The sequence below is a fragment of the Mus musculus genome, chromosome 7 (genome assembly GCF_000001635.26).
Source record: "Mus musculus strain C57BL/6J chromosome 7, GRCm38.p6 C57BL/6J".
NCBI classification, from domain to species: domain Eukaryota; kingdom Metazoa; phylum Chordata; class Mammalia; order Rodentia; family Muridae; genus Mus; species Mus musculus.
The window spans coordinates 78,774,869-78,794,556 of record NC_000073.6 but is presented as its reverse complement, the minus strand read 5'-3'; the positions used below and the strand labels follow the sequence as shown (position 1 = coordinate 78,794,556).

Here is a 19,688-nt window from a genome sequence, read left to right as displayed (position 1 = left end):
TGCTTGCTCTTTCACCGTGGGCCCCTCCACATCCATCCTGAGTTACCAAGGACTATACTACTGTCTTTCAGCTGTCTGTGGGGTTCCACCGGAAGCAATCCTCCCCACCCCACCCCGGCCCCAGTGGAGCTACTGGGGAACTTCCTCCTCTTCCCCCTCCAGGCCATGCCAGTCTGTGATCACTCCTGGGTGGTACCTGCCTCCACGGCTCAGATCCTGTCAAAGCTGTAGATCCTTCACCTGACCTCAGGCTTAGGGTGGCAGCTGCTTCTAGTTCTCAGTAGTCTCGATTCGATCCCCTAACACACACCCACCACCCATTTCTTTTCTGAACCCTGCCCAATCCTCTGCAGAGAATCTTCACAAACCTTTTAACTATTTTGGCTTGAGCCATGAGGTGCTTCAGGCCCTTTCTCCACTTGGATAAAAGCCAAACCACAGCAAACCAGAAAGCGTGGTTTCAAAAGCTCATTTTAAAGACTATCTTCTTCGACGTCACTTTACTGTCGTAAATAAACTGCCACCATTTTCACTTTTTCGTACCCAGCATGTGTCTGTGTGTTTGTGTATGTGTGTATGGGGCATGGTAACACTGTAATCGTAGTTCTCAGAAGGTTCAAGGCCAGCTTGAGCCATACAGTGAGAGTCTCTAAAACACCAAAGTCCTTTCTAACACACTGTCCTGGAAAGTTTTATATTAAAACGCTCCTTCTAGCAGTGACTGTCACACAAGACTCCAGGAGGAGCTTTAGTCACTCAGGATACTTCTCAGGTCCTGTAACGATGAAAAGGAGCAGGGAGACATTTTCCCTTCATTTCTTCTATGTTGGTAGTCTTGTCCTTTCTCCAGCTCCAACACAGCCCCTCCTGTCTACCCAAGGGCAGCTCTGGGCCTCACTCTACCACGCTTGGGAAGGCTCAGGGCTTCACCCGCCCAGTCGAAGCCCTGCCTGGAAGGAGTGGCACTATGCTGTGGGCATTTCCTGCTAAGTATCTGCTGCTCTCAGCTGGGAGGCTTGGGAAGAGCTGTCTCCCCTATCCTGGCCTCCCATGGTGATGCATGATTGGCTGAGGGGCAACTCGGGGTTTCAGAGCTGTGCCCATCTGTCTGGCCCACCTAGGTTCTATACCAGCACAATTCATAGTGCTATTCACGCTTCTTCCTGGCAAATCCTGTTTTATAAAACTCCACCAGCCTACAGCCTACTTTTGAGATACTTTTCGTTTGGATTTGGGGACTGGCAAAGTTCGTGGAGTATGACGGATGAACAGTCCCAGAAAGTGTGAGCTTGAGAGCACCCACACTCTGCTAGGCTAACTTTAAACATGCCCAGCAGCTGTGAGATCCAACAGACTCCAGAGAATGGCAAAAAGTTCTCCCCTCACCCGGGCTAACTGCTCAGTTGTTGGCTGTGACAAGATCTGGCCACCTCAATTAAGAGGCTCTAAAGGCAGTGTGAGAAGAAGGGGTGCAGCCCACTTTACACCGTAGCCCTTCTATCCAGGCACACCTCTATTCACAATCTTTCAGAAGTCTGTAATACTGGGAACAAAAACTCACAGCTACTACAGAGAATAGTTTTTTATTTTTGGAGCAGAGGCTGAGCTGGCCACAGTGGGCCTGGGGTTCCCACTCCCTCATGTCCAAGAGGCCAGCTTGGCACTTCCAGCCTCGGTGCGAGGAGAGGAGTGTTTCCCCAAGGAGGGCTCGAGAACAGCCGGCTCCAGCGGCTTCCACAGTGGGCCTTCTGTAGGATCCACAGGAGTCAAGACCTGAGGCCAGGTCCAAGTGCAGGCTCCCTTCCCGTCACAGCCTTCGAGCCTTCCGGGGTCGGCAGCCATTGTGTGGGACCGGGGTGTTGTCTGTGATTGAGATCACTTCCAGACCCCCCATGGTCAGTCCTTTGATGGCAGACTGGAAAGATCAGAAATAGGCAAAAGGCACAGGCTTCAAAATGATGACCGCCATCGTCAGGCAGGGCTCGAGAAGGATGGAAGCTCACTGTTGATGTCTACGGTTCCAGCCCCCTGCCTCCACCTTGTGTTTTACAGTCTGGAAAGAGGTTCTATCTATGCACTCTGGTAGCTTTACAGGAGTGTTTTCTTCTCCTGGGACACACACACTCACACCCCAACATCTCGTTCTTTTAAAGTCAGAGAGATGTCATTTGTTGGAGGAAGCTCTAGCCCCACTGGTCTCAGAATCCCTCTCAAGGTGCCCAGCGCCTTGACCCTTCTCCATCGCATTCACTGTCTGTGCTGAGGACTTGCTTGAGATGGTCCCCCAGAGACTACTTTTCCATCCAAGGGGCTGGGACCCAAGAAGGTAATAAATTAATCCATGACCCAGGCTTGCTCTGCGGGGATTAGCAGATCACAGGAACAGAAAGGAACTTTAAACAATACCATGTCACTCACTAAGGGACATTTCTATCTCTATACCTGACTCTGAAGAACAGGTGTGCACGTGTATGCACACGCGCGTGCGCACACACACATACACAGACACACAGATACAGACATACATATACATACACACACACACAGACACACAGATACACACAGACATACATACACAGACCCCCCCCCCCCCCCAGGAGAACCGCTAGTAACTTACCCAGCGTCCTGGCCCCATGCCTTTCACTACGACTCTGATGTGGGTCACTCCCTTTCCTGTGGCTTTCTGGAGAGAGGCAAGTGTCAATGCCCCTGAGACAGTGCTGCAGCCCAGTCTCTGGCTACTGTCCCCAGGACTCATGGGATAAGGGCAATGACAGAAGCAAACAGTGAGGCAGAAGACACAGAGGGAGTTAAGGCCTAGTGGACAAGGGTAGATGCTAGTGAACAGAGCCAAGGAACGAAGGTGACAGGACTGCACTGCCATCTAATGGACACTTGTAGATATTGCCTGGTTTTCCTCCAAATGCTGAGGTGTCACCATGGATATCAAGGTCGGGCCCACTTAGACAGTGGGATTTAGTTTCTTTACAGTTAAGTATGTGTCCAGATTAGGAACACATTCACTACAGGTCCTGGAAGATACTCAAGAGCTACCACTCAGAGGCCCCCAAACACTGGCATGTGCTGCTTAGCCGACTATGCTCCGTCTGATGGTCTGATGGGCAATTACATCGTTCTGTGCTTTGGTGATCACTACTCATAGCAGTCAAAGATTGCCTTACGTCTAGCTTAAAGGTCAAGGTGTTCCTTCAGGAAGTATCCTGCTTGTCAGAGTGCACACATCTGTGGTCTTTGCTATACCAGAAAACACGCAGCTCTGGCTCAAGGCCCATCTGGGTTCACATCAGAGAGCTCAACTGGCTCCCTGACTCTGACCAATCCCCAGCATCCGAGTCTCTTGAAAGAGTGGCTAATAGCAGGCTCTTCTGAAGACAGGGTACTAATGAAGTGTCTGAAATGGAGCTGCCTGATTTGCTTCTAGAAAGATCTATGACGTCATTTTGGGACCCGTGCTATAAGACATGCTTCCTGAATAGAATACAGCCCAGTGGTCTTTCATGGAGGGAGTGTTGGTTCCTAAGCCTTCAGCTCTCTGCTTATTCCTCTGAACATAAATGACATCTTTCTTCTCCACTGAAGCTGAGAGAGAAAGTTGGTAACCTTTCTACAAAGGCCTCTTAAAGCAGCGGCAGTGTCAGGGCATCTAACAGGGGTGGGCAAAGATCAGAGGCCCCCAAACACTGGCATGTGCTGGTTTCCGAATCTGGTTTAATGAGACTTCCCCACTGTAAGCCACAAGGAAAGTGGAGCCACGTAGTCAGGTACTTACTGCTGCGGCAGCTATGCCTGCTGTCTGTGCGGCGATGCCGGTGCCCTTCTTGGCATTGCGAAAGCCTTCTGTGCCACAGGAGGCGCGGGCCAGGGACGCATTGGTGGCAGAGACTACCTGGATCTGTGTGCTGGGAAAAGGAGGCACACAGATCTAGTACTGCTCAGGAAGGAAGGGAGCTTGCTAAAGTCCTTAGGAGCCACAGTGAGAAAGAAAAGGTCATTAGCTTCCTCCGCTAAAGGAAGATGGGCAAATCACACACTTAGGGGGAGTGCCATAATCCAAGGGCAGGAGAGCGTCACCCAACAGGGGAGCGTCACCCGAAGGAACCACTTCCTCCTGAATGAAGCCTTCCCTGGGGCAGCATTTTCCCTGATGTGACATCGCTTGGTGTTTTATAAAAACCTACATGCGTTGCATTAGGCAACTGTTAAAAAGACAATGCTGAGAAAATTCGAGTATCTTCCACTACAACAATGTAAAGAAGAGTGTGTGAGGGATGGCTTACAGGTGCACCCACACGGTGGGAAGAGAGAATTTGTGCAAATTGTTCTCTGACCACCTCATGTTTATGATCACTCCTGACAACTAAGTAAACATGTAATAAGGTAATTTAAAAAAGTTTATGAATAAATGCCAGAGACCTGTTACCTCATTCTGCTCCAACAATGACCGTCACATCCAAATACAGTGTCTCCTCTAAACCCGCTACATGCCCTCATCCATGGGCTGTTTTGAAGCGAATCTAGTATCTATCATTTCAGAGGTAACCATAAAGACTCAAAATAATCCCACAAAACCAGTTATCCTATAATATTATTATAATTCAAATGCTTATGACATTCTATTCTCTGACCAAAAATTATTTTAAGTAAGTGAAGCTTTTTCCTAATTTGCTTTAAAATGGTAAATTGTAATTAAGACTGACTTTAAGCTGGGCAGTGATAGTGCACACCTTTAATCCCAGCACTTGGGAGGCAGAGGCAGATGGATTTCTAAGTTTGAGGCCAGCCTGGTCTACAGAGTGAGTTTTAGGACAGCCCGGCTACACAGAGAAACCCTGTCTAGAAAACACCCACCCCCCAAGACTGACTTTAAGCAAATTCTAAGGCATGTTTTCTGTCTCCCCTTTGGTTATCATCACCCCACTTTCTGCAGAGCTTTCTGGGTGTTCCTGGGAAGGGGAAAGTGAAGGGGAGCTGTCCAGGAGACCTGCTGGGTCAGCCCTGAGCAGGGACCACCTGCCTGTTGGTCTTGTTATGGAGTTCACTCCTCCCCTGGGGTCGCTTACACTTCAGGAGCTACACAGAAGCATTCTCATTCAGGGCGTACTGAAAAGGCACAGACACAGCAGGGTGTGGAGAGCTCAGAAGCCACGTCTGCATTAGCTCACGAGAAGGGAGAGAGATGCTGCTGTAGGCTCTGTGGCTCTTGGGTGCTCGCATTCTAGGCCAGGATTATCGTCTCCAGTGCTGTGCTGCAACTGTGTGGCAGGCAGGATGCCACCAAACTCAGATCCCACTTTCAAGTAGGACCTAGCCTGCAAAGCTGTCGCCAGTGCCCTATGCTTCTGCAGCTGGGAGCCCAACTGCACCTGTGTCTTGTGCTAGCACCCCACAGCACACAGTAGTCTTTCCTTCACCGCCACACTTAGCCCTGCTAGGGAAAGGGCAGTGCACAGGGCCTAAGGTAAGAAGGCTAACTAAGGGGCTTATACATTCTGGCTACTTTACAAGTAAATCATGTATCTGAGCACTGCTTCTCTCTCCACTTGCTTCGAATGCAGCCCTTCTGATGCTAGCATAGGAGTCCCAAGGACGGCAGAAACCCTTACAATTACACTGTACTCAATCTATTTTATAGTTTCATGAAACTTGAGTAAGCTTATAAAGAAAGAAGAGACGAAGCTAGCATCTGACACCCGACTTCTACTCCAAGAAGGCCTGAGGCAGAAGCAGTTCCTAGGGGACTCACGCGGGCACCCTTTTCTTACTTGTTGTAGGTTGCTTTAATGTGTGCAATTGGGACGTCCTCAAACTTCATCCCTGCCCACTGCAGAGAGCTCTCCTGTCCTGGAACCGGAGGGTAAAGGCTGCAATCAGAAGAAACATTTTCTTTAATTTCCTGATTGTTAGTTCTTTAAATCAAAGGAAATACATACATGCTATAAAATAAAATAAAATAAAATAGTTGAATACTGTGAGCCAAGCAAGGTGGAGGGCAGGGTGGAAGGCTGAATTCAAGGTTAACAGGGATACGTACAGCTTAGGATATACCGTAAGACTGCCCAGCCTCTGTTATCTACCACCACAAAAGGCCTCAAACCTCCCACACCATCCTTCCCCCAACACACACACCAGATCAAAAAAGCGCTGACAAACCCCTGGCTCTGGAGGAGGCGCTCTGCTCCTGTTACGGGTCAAACCTTATGGAGACTCTAGTGTTTCAGCGTTGGGAACACTGGCCTTGACGGTGTGCTGGGTTACTGGGTTCCCCTGAGGCTGGAGTCTTCCTGTTCAGGTGGAGAACTCAAGTCCCAAACAGAAAGAGGGCTAGCGCGCACGAAAAGCCAGGCCTTGGGCCCAGGGGACTGGCCTTGGGTCTGTGTTCTTTATAAGTGTAAACACGCACAGCACTGTCATTCAGCATTTCAGATGGGAGTCACTCGGCTGTTTCATTATGCCTACACACCTAAATCAGACTCAGACTTGTACTCACACACCCACACTGCATTTCTACTATGCTGAAAACACGCTACCATTCAAGCATCCCCCCACCCCGCCCCATCTGCTTCTGTAGGGATATTTTCAAAAGCTCAGCACACTGCATTGCTTTCTGTGGCCCAGTCTTAGCTTGACACACAGCCTCTGTGGGCGGCTGGCCTATCAGCTTCTGTACTGATAGGAAAGTGTCCCAGTCCTGTAGATGACACTACTGTTTCAGTGACCATCATTTCTCCATGGATTCCCCACCCGTGTTGTGCAAATACAAGTGTCAGTCTGAGTAAAACCAGTACAATGCCCTTTATATAGCAAGATCTAAACTAGGAGCCTAAGCCACTTAATCTAGGGCATGGCCAAGATCAAGACACCCCAGCCAGGAGAGCAACCATGAGTTTAAGACCAGCTATGATGACAGAGTTCCTGGTCATCCTGGGCTACATAGCAAGAGCCAATCACAAAACAAAACAAGACAAGATTCTCTCAGGTTGAAGGTATACTGAGTTCTTCTAAGGAAGGCTCTAAGAGAGATAGAGCTTTCTGGGACTAGTCTTTCTGCCTTCTCTCATGGCGGGGAGGTTCATTTACCAATGGACTGTTTTATTTTGAGGGTCTCAGTATATAGCTCTAGCTGGCCTGGAGCTCACTATGTAGACCAGGCTATCCCCCAATACAGGGATCTACTTGCCCCCGCTTGTACTGTACTGGAATCAAAGTGTGCTCCACCATGCCTGGCTTAATTGTAAAATCTTTAAAAGTGCAAATATAAGCAATTAAGGAATACTGAAAATGGGAGATCCAATCCCAAGTGGTCAACCCTGAGGTAATATTCATACAAGTAACATTATACAGACTGATCAGGTAATATTTATGTAGTTAGGAATACACCTCCGACAATTAAATAAAAAAAAAAAAAAGAAAGAGGTTATACATTTGAGAAGGAGAGAGGGGGATATAAAGGAAGTATTACAAAGAGAAAATGGAAGGGGGATGATACACTTATATTTAATTTAAAAAAATATTTAAAATGCAAATAAACTGCAAACACCATAGCTGGCTCAGTGTCATCTGGCACTACTTCTAAATAGCTACTGACTAATTCTGCTAGGTCTCCAAAAGATCTGCACTTTTATTTCTAAACCTTGTCTCCTTTAACCGTCATCTGTCCTACCTTGGCTATGCACTTTTTGGGGTCTCAGGCAGCCATTATCATTACCAACGCATGCATCATAACTTTGGCTTCAAGCATTCCTGGTCACCCCCGCCCCTGACCCCTTGCTATCTTCAGGGCAGCACTCTGAGGAGCCCGTCAGATTGCTGTCACTCCACATACCTCAGGTACTACTTCTCTCCTCACGGGGACTAAATCCTAGTCTCAACTCCCCTGTCTCTCTTCACAGTCTCCTGGCAAACTCCCAGCCCTTGTTAAATCCATCTCTCTAGATAATTTGAGTCTGTGCAAACACGGCATGGTTGACTGGTCTCTCTCTACACCAGGGCTTTTTGACTGACATTTTGGATTTAACACTTCTGTGGGGGGCTGCCTTGGGAACAGTGGGGTGCTTGGTAGCATCTCTGGCTTTACTTCACTGGATTCTATCTCCTAATTTATGACCACTAGAACTTTTTAGACACTGCTAAGAACCTGGGGGTGGGGAGGGGCAAAATCTGACTCAACCAAGACCCAGTGCTTCATCTTAATGAATTGCCAGCATCGAGCAGGCTCTCAAGATGCCTGACAATCATCCTCAATTCAGTTATCCTCCCACTCTCCTGGATGCCTCTTCTATATTTCCTTTTGTCTCTGTAAACATCTGAGCCCTGCCTGCTTCCTCGGGGCCAGCTGATGGCCTCTGCAGAGAAATAGAATCAATCAGACTTCCTTCCAGCTTCCACCACGGAACATCTGTGCCCAAGGCCTTGGAGGACTCTCCTGTCATCGCGCTCCAGCTGCATCACTAGCCCCACAAGGACACTGCTCTGGCAATGTTCCCACTTCAGTATCAGTCTTTCTCTGGTTCCCAGAAGCAAAACATACGGTCATGTCATAAAGTCAAGACAACAAGAACAAAACAAATAAACAAACAAACAAAAAAAAACCCCAAACAACCCCCCACCCAAAACTCCACACATTTTAAACCCCAAGTTCCTAAGAACTTCTCATTTTCCCTTACAGCAATGCTTCCTTAAAGGAATGACAATACTTGTTTATTTTCTTTGAAACAATGAGAAGTTATTTCTGAGCTCTCCATCAGAAAGGCTGTACTGAAGGTCACCAACCACCTCCATACTGTTAAATCCAATGAGCAATCATGCTAGCTGCTTGCCACCCCATCCTGTCTGCAGTGCCAAACACGGCTCGGGTCCCTACTTTGCTGCACCACACTAAAAGGGAAATCTTGTCTGGCTTTCTTCCTGTCTTGGGGAGGAGTTTTCTTTTGCTGGTTCTTCCTCCTTCCAGATATCCGTCTATATGGCATCTCTACTCCTACTCTGATGCTAAGTGTCTCAAATGTTTTCTTTTATTATACATGATTACACAAGGCCTTTCGAAAGCAAGCATAAGGCATCTTAAACTTAACCACACAGATCTCAACTCTTAGTCCCTGACATTTTAATATATAACAATTCCATATTTTCAGTTGTTTGGCGCCCAGTTTTGAGCCTTCACACCTCTCCTTTTCTCACATTTTATATTAACAGATCTGTAGCTGGGTGTGGACAGATGCCTGTAATCCCTAAGCACCCGGGAGACTAAGGACTGCCGCACATTCCAGGCCAGCCTAGGTTGCACAGCAAGACTTTGTCTCAAAACAAAATAAAACACAAAAACCAAAGTCCGCTGGCTAGTAAAACTATCACCCTATTCCAGACACCATTATTTTTACCTATATCCACTGCTTTCTAACTGCTTTCAAGTCTTCTCAGCTTCCATTCTTGCTCCCCATGGCTTCACATCAACACAGTGGTTATAGACTCCCTAAAGAGTAAGGCTGAGGCTGGGGCATGCTCTAGTAATTCAGGCACCCAAGAGGCCAAGGCAAGAGGATTGTGAGTCTGAGGGTGGCCTGGGCTGCACAGCAAGGCCATCCTAAAAATGAATGAATGAATGAACGAATGAATGAGTGAGTGAATGACATGGCATCAACTCGTCCCAGAACTGGACAGATACGGCTATGCCTGATTGCCTGCTTTACTGTTGGAGCAGGGACAGAACCCCAACAATCCTAGTAGTGTCTGGGATTGCCAAATGAACGGCTACAACGGTCCTGGATCAAATTCCATCAGTAGCTCCTCGTTGCCTGCAGGGGATAAAGTGTAAAAGCTCTAGGGAGACAGGGCTGTCCTCTGCCATTTGGATCCTTCTAGAGCAGTGGTCCTCAGTGTTCTTAATGCTGTGACCCTTTAATACAGTTCCTTATACTGTGGTGACCCCCAGCCATAAAATTATTTTCGTTGCTACTTCCTAACTGTGATTTTGCTACTGTTATGAATCGTAACGTATGTATGTGTGTTTTCTGATGGCCTTAGGAACCCCAAAGGGGTTGCAACCCACAGGTTCCGAAATGCCTTTCTAGAGGCATCACAAGCCAGTTCTGACAGCCTGCCTTTCCACAGACGTTACCCTTGCCTGCCACGATCACAATGATCTTGTCCAGCTGAGATCCTAGTCACTTCCACAGTCCACGGTACTTAGTCTTTCCTGAATTCCTCAAGTGTGCCTTACTCTCTTAAATGTCCAGCCAGTTCTTACCTCTATTATCCTTTTGATCAGATTATGGTTAATACATTTGCCTGTGTGTTGTTTTTGCAAGTTGTGTACTACTTCTGGGGAGACATAACCTATATTTCCTGTATTTATCCTGGTACTCAACAGGTAGTAGTAGCTTTTGTAACTGTTAAACAGATGTGAAGGTAAGTGAACATATATACCGCCTGCATATTAAGTATTTCTACTAGTGGGATGCTGCAGGATGCCAGGTCCCAGGGCTAGGCACGAAATTAAGAAAGGCACAATCTAGATGTGCAGTTAGTGTGGTTCTTCAAGACATTTTATGTTGGAGGCAGAGAAAGCTGCTAGTCGGATCTAAAGCTTATCTCACAAGGAAAAGAAAGCTGGTATTTATATACATTGGACACTTAGCTAACAGTTGCTAATTGAACAGCTACCTTATGCCCCTGCTCATCCCTCTATTTTCCCAACAACCCCTCTAAGCATTATCTCCACGTATAGTGTGCTGATTTGCACAAGCTCCCACAGATGGCAAATGACAGCCAGGAATTAACTTTTTCTATGATTTTGGACGGTGTCGGGCAGAAGTCACAGGATGCAACTTTCCAGAGCGCTGCATCCACTTACCCTCACCTGAAGCGACTTGGAGCCGCTTCCCTTTCAGTGTTCTGCCTGGCAGCTGAGTCTTCTAATCTCGGGGCTCCGGTGTGGATATTCTTAGCTGGGGCAATGCCCACAAACCTGGGGGGCAAAAAAAGAGAGAGAGAGAGAGAGTACGATGAGGGACTGGATTAACGGTATTTTGGGGGGTTCAAGTGGCACATAGGTCTGGAAGGAAGGTAGGCGGGCAGGCTCGAGAGTGACAGTGGGTTCGAAAGAGTAATCCTTACCTGGTCATTCCATGTCCAGCCCAGGACCGCAGGAGCCACGACCCGGAGTTTCTTAAAACCTGCATGACTGAAATTGACCCTCCGCGGCGCTTGGCTTAGCTCGAGCCAGCACCATGAGCCTCTGTGGGGGTGCTCACAGACAGGAAATCACCTGATTGCTCTTAAATAGTCCTGTAAGTATTTTTTCTTCAAATTTAAAGCTCTATAAAACCATTTATGTAGGAACTTTCCCCTTTCTAGTGGTCTAACACTAGAATTTCACCTACCTCCCCCAAAGGGAATGGTTCATTCCACTCGGTAAACCCGCCCCTCGCCGGCCCGCGTTGCCTCATGGGAACCTGGGGTTGGCTGAGGGCTCTGCCGGGCGCCGCGGTACCTTGTGGGAAGACAGAAAGATGGCGGCGCCCGTAGGGCGTACTCTTTTAGGGCTGGCTAGAGGCTGGCGGCAGCTTGACAGGTTCTGGGCAGGTAGTTCTCGTGGCTTGTCCCTTGAGGCTGCGTCCTCAAGCAGCCGGTCTCCATGGCGCTTGTCGGGCGCCTTGTGTCTGCAGCGGCCACCGCTGATCACCAAGGCGCTCACTCCATTGCAGGAAGAGATGGCGGGTCTATTACAGCAGGTAAGGCAGTCACGGGCTTCCTGGTGCGGCGGAGGGAAGCAACAGTATCAAGGAGGTCTTGATTTCCATGGAGACTCTGGTACTTCGTGTGACCTTGAGCAAACGTTTCATTTCTCGACCTTTAGTGACATCTGCAAGATGAAGTTACCGTACTGAGTTGGGTTAGGATATAGCAGGTGTTGAAAGAGTTTAGTTGGCTTGTTTTCTCTTGATCATTCGGTGTGGATAGCTTCCTTCTTGTTCATTCAATACTGTAGGGATCCGGGGGCAAACAGGAATCACTCCCTTTAACTTAGGAGCTCTCAGACTATAGAGAAGTGTTTGTGATGTTAGGACGAAAGTCGTGGTGACTGTGGGCACATCCTTAAGATAATGCGGTAAAGTTTGCTTTACCTCAGGGAGCAATTTCTGTGAAAGACAAAAAACCCAAGTGTTGTTGCTGTTGGGTCAGGAGATAGTGATGGAAGGTCTTCCGTATCCCTAGACTCCAAAAGGCTTTTGTCTGGAGAATACTAATGGAAACTCCCGTCAGTGCTTTTTGCTCAATGTATTCACTCACTTGACTTTTTTTTTTTTTTTTGGTAGTCCTTTTTCTTTCACCATAAAGGTATTCGTAGCCAATACTGTGCGTCTGTGTGCAAAGTGATAGGCAGTTGTGGATGTGACAGGCACATCGCTCTGCTTCGCAGAGAGTTTCCAGGTACTGGAATTAGGGATACAATCAGTAACCAGTCTTATGACTAATTATAGACTTTGGTAAGTGCTATTAAGGAAAACATAGAGTACTAGAAGAGTTTTACACAGGACCACATAGGTTTTATTTTCCTGAGAAGTATCCAGGAATATCTTTCTGAGAAAGAGGTATTTGAGTTGAAATAAGAAGGATGGATAGAAATCTGGAAGAAATGGCATGAGGAGAAAGAGAGACTAGGAAGAAGGATGTTGGAAAGTCTTCATGGCAGGAAAGTCCTTGAATAGATGCTGATCAGAGACGAGTAGACCTAGTGTGTGGGAAGTGGGTCTTCAGTGCCCTCTGTTCTCCTTGACAGTCTTAATGAAGTTCTCCTACTGCCTACTTACAATCCAGTGGGCTTTTTTTTTTTAAATCTGTATAGTGTTTCATTCTATTTCTGATTGTGTTAAGAGTTGTACGTCTGAGCCTGTCAAGGTCACAGAAGCTTTGTTTTTTTTCTTCTTCCTTTTCCTTTTCCCTTTCCCAGATCGAGGTAGAGAGAAGCCTGTATTCAGACCATGAGCTCCGTGCTCTGGATGAAGCTCAGCGACTGGCAAAGAAGAAAGCTGACCTTTATGATGAGGAACAAGAGCAGGGCATTACGCTCGCACAAGACTTAGAAGATATGTGGGAGCAGGCATTCCTACAGTTCAGACCTGGAGCTCGGGAAACAGGTTTGTGACCTCCTGGGCCAACCACAAGGGAGCGAGAGACAGGAATTCTCACTTCCAAATGAAGGACAGTTGCCTGTCTTTTGCTTTGCATTTTAATAACAAGCTTCAAGTAACAAAACAGTTTTCAGGAAAGTAGTACTCCCTCCCTATTCCTTATATCTCCCTAACATGAGTTTTTAAAAAGGCTTATGCTATTTTCAGTAGAAGTAAAGAGTCTTTTCTTTCTGTTAAAACTTGAGGTTGTCACTGGATCAGAGAGTGGGAGGACTTGAGCCTTTCTCCTCAATTCCTGTTTTATTAGAAGTCATTCTGAGAGCAGGGGCTGAGTGCTATTGTCCCTGTTTCAAGGATGATGACTGGAGAACAGAGAAGGTGGGGGTTAGTTAGTTAGATTGGTAATAGCGTTAAATCCAACGGCAAGACTTTGTTTGTTTGTTTGTTTGTTTGTAACTGTGTAACATTGCCGAGGTCTGAACTCAAGAACCTCCTGCTTGCAGGGCAAGTGCACTCACTGCCTCTGAGCTAGATTCTAGTGTTTACGCTCGAACTTTCACAGGCATTGCTTCTTTTCCAAATGTTTCAGCTATACGTTGCTTTTTGAGAGGAGTTTATTTCTGGTTTCGATTCTTAGCTTTCATTTTGAGTTAGGATTATACTTTGGCTTAAACAGAGGACAGGGTTTGTGGTAGTTCCTGATGGAAAGCTCTAAAACTCAAAACCCTTGCCCGTAGTACATCATAGTCCTTTATTTCTTATTTTTCTCTTTCCTCTGATCATCCCTTTTATAGAAGCTGACAAAAAAAATGACCGGACCTCGTTGCATCGAAAGCTAGACAGAAACCTTGTCCTCTTAGTCAGAGAGAAACTTGGAGACCAAGATGTTTGGATGCTTCCTCAAGTCGAGTGGCAGCCCGGGGAGACCCTTCGGGGGACAGCTGAGCGAATCCTGGCCACACTCTCAGGTAGACTCTTTACCCTCTGAATCCCCCCAGATTCATTTCAGGTTGGCATAAGGATAGACAGTGGAAAGTTTAATGGATACTGATGAGTAAAAATTCAGGTAAGAGGCTGGGTATGAAGGCACACTTATTTAACTCCAGCACCTGGGAGGCAGAGGTGGCAGGGGTGTGTCTCTGTGAGTTCACTGCTAGCCTGGTCTATATAGTGAGTTCAAGGACAGCCAGACCTACATAGAGAGACCCTGTCTCAAAAAAACCAAAACCCAATCAAACAAAAATCTTGGCAATGATTTTCCTTAGAATAAGTGAGTATTTTTATCTTTCTATATTGAGATTTTGGTACAGTAAACACTATTCTTAGCCCTTCCCTCCTCTCTTCTCTCCGTTTTCCTTCCTTCCTTCCCTCCTTTTCTGTTTTTCTCTTCCTCTTTCTTTCTTCTTTCTTTTCTTTCTTTTCCTTTTGGTAGCCAGGGTGGCCTTGTACCTGAGGATGACCTTGAACTTCTGAGCCTCTTGCATGCGTGTTGGGATTATATGCCTGAGCCACAGTCTTACGCGGAGCCTTGTGTATGTTAGACAAACACTGTGCCAGCTGAGGTATAGCCCCAGCACCAAGGGGAGAAACCTTATTTGGCAAGCTTGTACCTGAGCTGGGAGAAGAATTTCCAGTCCATTGCCTTAATCACTTAGCTACAATTGCATCAATCAGAATTCTCGCACTCAGGAAATGTAAGTTTTGTTTTTCAGTAAGTACTAGAGATGGAGCTACTGGCCTTGTGATTAGTGGGCAAGCATACTACCACTGACCTCTATTCCTAGCACTGCTGCTTGTACCATAGCTTATCCATTGATTCAACTCGAATTGTCAACATTATCCCTGCCGTCTTTATGATGCATGCATCTTTGGGTCATACTGGAGTGTTGCAAGTCATCCGGCTTTATTTTCACAGCTTTAGCTGTGATGTCCTTCACTTCTCATTAGACTATGGTATTGTTAATGTTAGAGGCCAGGTAATTCTTTGTGAGACACTCTTCTTTGTATTGTAAGGTGTTTAGCATCTTTGGCCTCTACTCACAAGTTGCTAGTAGCAATATTTTGTTTCCCACCCCTAGCCCCAGTGTGACAACCAAAAAAAGTCTCTCCATATTGCTAGAGAGCAAAATTAGCATGGTGGAGAAACACTACTGAAAATGCAAAAGGAAGTTCCGCCTCGATTTTGTTTTATATCTCCAGTGCTGCTGACATGTGGTTTCTGCATAAAAATTCCATGTCACTTTGCATAGAATTTTTAACTGTTTTCCATAGACACACAAGTAGCCTACAGTTTTTATTCTGGTCCCAATCCTGGCAGCTCTTAGCAAGTTAATATATAACCTGATTTCTAACCACGGAGAGCCCTTGTATTTCCTTGAGTCAGTGGATTTGCAAGCATCTCTGCTTGTGGCATGCAGGTCCATTTAGGAAGAATGCCATCTCCAAGTGGAGAGCTCTTTACCCCAGGCTCCTGCATATGCAGGCAGTTTATGCAGGAGACATTTCTGTGGCTGCCATTTTTCCAGGCCTATCTAGCAGCTGGGCACAGTGCCTGCCCTGTGGTTGCTTCTGCCGTCGTGTGGAACACGTTCTTTCACCTACACCGTTGCACCATAATGGTTTATTTGCACATTTTGTTCTTGCTAGAATTCTGAATTCCCTGAAGGTCAGGAGTCTGTACTTCTTAGTGAGTTCTCAGCAGTACCTGTCACGTGGTCCACTTTCTGGTGTTGAGAACGTGGCTTTGGTAGTAGCGTAAGCACATGGCCACTTGACTGGCTGTGCCAGGATGAGAACTCCTAGGAAATGCCCCTTGAGCCTTTCTCACTAGGGTCTTCCTTAGTCTATAGGAGAGGCCACAAGCTACATTGCTTCTGTCGGTCTCTTAGCGGTCACGTAGGAATCGGCAGTTGGGTTTTGGGCGCACATTCTCAGGCTCCTTCATACAAGCATGCATGGTGCTTGCTCGGCTCTTCCTTTTCTCTGCCTGAGGGAAGGGGTTCTGTCTTGGCACACGGTGTCTTTTAATATTCCCACTGAATAAATGCTTAAGGAAATAAAGGGTTCCAAATAGGTATATTTCTATTTAATAAATACATAAAATATAAACTGATGGTAAAGAAGTTTATTACAAAGTTACTAAAGTAGAAAATTTAAAATGGAACAACAAAGAAGAATTTTCGTAATAAATATTTAAGAAAAGCAAAAGTACATTCCGTCCCCACTGGCTCTACCCTTCTGCAACGTGGAATTTCAAGAGGTGGAGTCACCGTGTCAGAGGTGCGCATGCGCCAGGCCAGAGGTGTGCACGTGGAGGAGGTGAGGATTCGGGAGCCAAGCCTGTTGACTTCCTGTGTGGTGACAGGAGCTGTTATGGTGGAGCCAGCTTACCTGGACCTCACCAGTGTAGGAGATTGTTCTTATTTGAGTTTGTAGCTGTGGCAGCGGTAGAGACAGTCTCTCTTGAATTAGTGTGTAGTGTTTGCCTCTTTGTTGCTGAGACCAACCATCTTTTAATATGCTCATCATATTTGTGAATCTGTGAACTGTCAGCTCAGACTCCTCATTCCTGTTTGTAGTGAAATGGTTTTTTAACTTGATAATATTTTAATCTGTGTTTTCCAGATTTAGAAAAATTATATACCTTATTCACTTAAGTTTGGAGAGTGCAGGAAAATATAAAGAACTGTGCCAGTTCAATCCCACCACGTCCAGATGCCCGCGCAGATACTCGCTGTACATGGGAGCACGTTTTGTATGTAAATTCATCTGGTGCTAGTCATGTTGTGTTGAGAACATCAGTTCATGCATATGTTTAATGGCATCAAGCTCTAGTAAGCGCAGCACGAGAAGATCTCTCACCTTTTCTGAGGCGCGCTCACTGACAGTGCTTCTCTGAGGCGTGCTCACTGAGAGTGCTTTCCCGTGCAGTCGTTTAGAAATGATCTGCACATGTTCAAGCACAGAAAGATTTTTTTGTTAAAAAAATTAAATTACTTTTATTTATTTGTGTGTATGTTGTGTGGTCACGCACATGCTGTGCATGGAGTGTAAGGTCGGAGAACAGGTCTGATTGATTGGTTGTCTGAACCACGTGGTCCTGGTGATCTTACTCAGGCCATCAGGCTGGGGGTGAATACCTATACCCTCTGTGTCACCTCCCAAGTCCTGACTTCCACTTATTTTGAGATAGGATCTCACTGTGTAGCCCAGGCTGGCCTAGAACTAACTCACCACGTAGTCCAGTTTGCCCTTGAGTTTGCAGCTCTCTTGGCTCCGTCTCCAGAGTCCGAACAAGAGAGGCATTGTCCCAAGCCTGGCTCCCAAGTGCTTCCTGATACTGTAAGATGCTGTTCCTTGGTTAAGTGTGCTGAAAATGCTTTTCTGAGTTGTTTTGTTCTTTGAGACAGGATCTCATGTAGTTTATGCTGGCCTCGAAGTCACCGCATAGCTAATGATGACCTTAAACTGCTGATTCTCCTGCCTCTGCCTCCCAAGGAGCTGGTTGCTTTGAGAACATTGGGAGTGTTGGTGTCACTAACACATTCTGCTCCAGTGTATCATTTTATTTTTGTAGTATGCGTGTGTGTATGTGTGTGTGTGTGTGTTTTATTTTTTTCTCTGGAAGATTTGAATTTTCTGTGAGCAAACATAATTGCTTTTTCTAACTTAATGTCTTGTTTGGTAGGCTGGCCCCTTTTGATATGTAAAATATATATTCTTCTAATACTCTTTTTTTTTTAACTGAAAAATTTGAAAATACATCATAATTGAGAAAATACAAATTATTCACGAAAGCATCATCTGACGCGGACAAACTTTTATGATGATGAAGTTTCTTTCAAGTGCCCATGGTCTCAGTCACAGGGTGAGGACTGAGAGGTTGGGCTCCAACTCTGCTTTTTTGTTTAGCTGACTGTTCTTCAGGTGCCATTTAGCAATTCTGCATTTTGCCATCTTTGAAATGCTAGGTTAGGGTTATTAACTCTTCCTTCATTGCTTACTGCAGAGCGCAGATCTGGCTTGAGTGTGGTGATACATGCCTTTGATCCTAGTATTAGATAGTGAAGCAGGGAGATCACCACTTTGAGGCCAGCCTGGGCTATAGAGGGTTCTAAGCTACCCAAGTCACAAGGCAAAGCTTGCAGAAGCTCCCTCATGGCCACTCCCCTAAGGTCAGGTTGGAGACCCCCTTTTTTTTTTTTTTTTTTTTTTTTTTTTTGAGGCAGGGTTTCTCTGTATAGCCCTGGCTGTCCTGGAACTCACTTTGTAGACCAGGCTGGCCTCAAACTCAGAAATCCGCCTGCCTCTGCCTTCCGAGTACTGGGATTAAAGGCGTGCGCCACCACGCCCAGCTGGGTTGGAAACCCTTAAGAGGTGATGAGCTTTGATGCACAGATATCAAGTTTATCGGTCCCGTTTTAACAGTTGATGACAGGGCTGAGTGCAGAAGCCACCTGCCATGGCTCCCAGATAATCTTAACTGCACTGTGAACTTGTAGGCCCACAGTGAGTGGCAGCCTGGCACCTAGGGGAGAGAGCATTTGACTTGAGAGGGAGGAGCCCCTTTCAGGACTGCCACATGCAACTGGATCACCTTTAGCTCTGTTAGAAGTGGCTTTGGATGAAGCAGCAGTGGATGGCTGTACCCTAATCTTCCAATTCTTTCTTTTCTCTTCAGAAAACAACATGGAAGCCAAGTTCCTAGGGAATGCACCCTGTGGCCACTACAAGTTCAAGTTCCCCAAGGCAATTCAGACAGAGAGTGACCTTGGGGTCAAGGTCTTCTTCTTCAAAGCTCTGCTGCTCACTGGAGACTTTGTGCAGGCTGGGAAAAAGAGCCGCCATGTGTGGGCCAGTAAGGAAGAGCTGGGTGACTATCTGCAGCCCAAGTACCTGGCTCAGGTCAGGCGATTTCTCCTGGACTCTGATGGACTCAGCTGCCTGTGAATGCTGCTCACACGAGCCAAATGTAGGACCTCAGGAACAATGTTGATAGACCATTTACAGGACTGTCAAGAAGCAGACTCAATTCGAGAATTAAATGTGTCTGTCATTGTGTTGAATTTTGATTTGTCCTTGGTGGACAACTGGCTTTACCCAGTGAAGAGGGCCAGGACAGATTGGACAGCTTATTTCTCTATAGCAAGTAAAAGCGTTATGTTACAGTGAATTAACAGACCTACTGGGCCCAGGGGAAAAAAAGAAATGAATTGACCTAAATTCACCAGTGCTGATAGTTTCTGGGTCCATGAAAAGCCTGTGTGGGAACGCGTGTGACTATACATGCATGCATGCATACATACACACACATTCATACATACATACATACATCTGTTTCCCATCTTAGCTTCCCTTTTCCGTTTAATAGGAAGAAATACCTTCTTCCTCTCTCCTACCTTCATGAGCTTCCATTTTGGAAGTTTTATATTTAGGAGATTAATCACTTCTTAACTGTTTAGCAATGGTCATCTGAAATAAGTTCAGCTTCTCTCCAGCCTGCCAGTGGCAGAATCGTATATGCCCCGCTTGTAAAGC

General features: G+C 46.4%; 2 protein-coding genes across 4 annotated transcripts; one reads left to right on the top strand and one right to left on the bottom strand.

The window, feature by feature from the left end:
• Positions 1 to 1,568: 1,568 nt before the first annotated feature.
• Mrps11 (mitochondrial ribosomal protein S11) lies at positions 1,569 to 11,426 on the bottom strand. 3 transcript variants are annotated; one of them, NR_153793.1, is made up of 6 exons: positions 11,134 to 11,426; positions 10,877 to 10,984; positions 5,784 to 5,882; positions 3,791 to 3,920; positions 2,618 to 2,679; positions 1,569 to 1,915 (listed from the first exon to the last, which is right to left on the bottom strand). NR_153793.1 is itself a non-coding variant. In NM_001360702.1 (6 exons), exons 3-6 carry the CDS (start codon positions 5,831 to 5,833, stop codon positions 1,808 to 1,810), a joined length of 354 nt encoding a protein of 117 aa, NP_001347631.1. In that variant the 5' UTR covers positions 5,834 to 5,882; positions 10,871 to 10,984; positions 11,134 to 11,426; the 3' UTR covers positions 1,569 to 1,807. The 3 variants fall into 3 exon arrangements, 2 of the variants coding, with proteins under 2 accessions (NP_001347631.1, NP_080774.2); NM_001360702.1 differs by having other exon boundaries at positions 2,618 to 2,683; positions 10,871 to 10,984; NM_026498.2 differs by having other exon boundaries at positions 2,618 to 2,683.
• Positions 11,427 to 11,467: 41 nt separating this feature from the next.
• On the top strand, positions 11,468 to 19,216 carry Mrpl46 (mitochondrial ribosomal protein L46). The gene is made up of 4 exons (NM_023331.2): positions 11,468 to 11,750; positions 12,971 to 13,157; positions 13,946 to 14,119; positions 18,832 to 19,216. The coding sequence occupies exons 1-4, from the start codon at positions 11,529 to 11,531 to the stop codon at positions 19,098 to 19,100; spliced, it is 852 nt and encodes a 283-aa protein (NP_075820.1). The 5' UTR covers positions 11,468 to 11,528; the 3' UTR covers positions 19,101 to 19,216.
• The last annotated feature ends 472 nt before the right edge of the window (positions 19,217 to 19,688 follow it).

Bases quoted from the DNA above. Each gene is read 5' to 3' on its own strand.
- Mrps11 (NM_026498.2), bottom strand. From the start codon at position 11,198: ATGCAGGTTTTAAGAAACTCCGGGTCGTGGCTCCTGCGGTCCTGGGCT. The intron at 10,985-11,133 runs GTAAGGATTACT...TTTGCCCCCCAG, and splicing joins GCTGGACATGGAATGACCAG to GTTTGTGGGCATTGCCCCAG. The intron at 5,883-10,876 runs GTGAGGGTAAGT...TTCTGATTGCAG, and splicing joins GCGGCTCCAAGTCGCTTCAG to CCTTTACCCTCCGGTTCCAG.
- Mrpl46 (NM_023331.2), top strand. From the start codon at position 11,529: ATGGCGGCGCCCGTAGGGCGTACTCTTTTAGGGCTGGCTAGAGGCTGG. The intron at 11,751-12,970 runs GTAAGGCAGTCA...TCCCTTTCCCAG, and splicing joins TGGCGGGTCTATTACAGCAG to ATCGAGGTAGAGAGAAGCCT. The intron at 13,158-13,945 runs GTTTGTGACCTC...TCCCTTTTATAG, and splicing joins ACCTGGAGCTCGGGAAACAG to AAGCTGACAAAAAAAATGAC.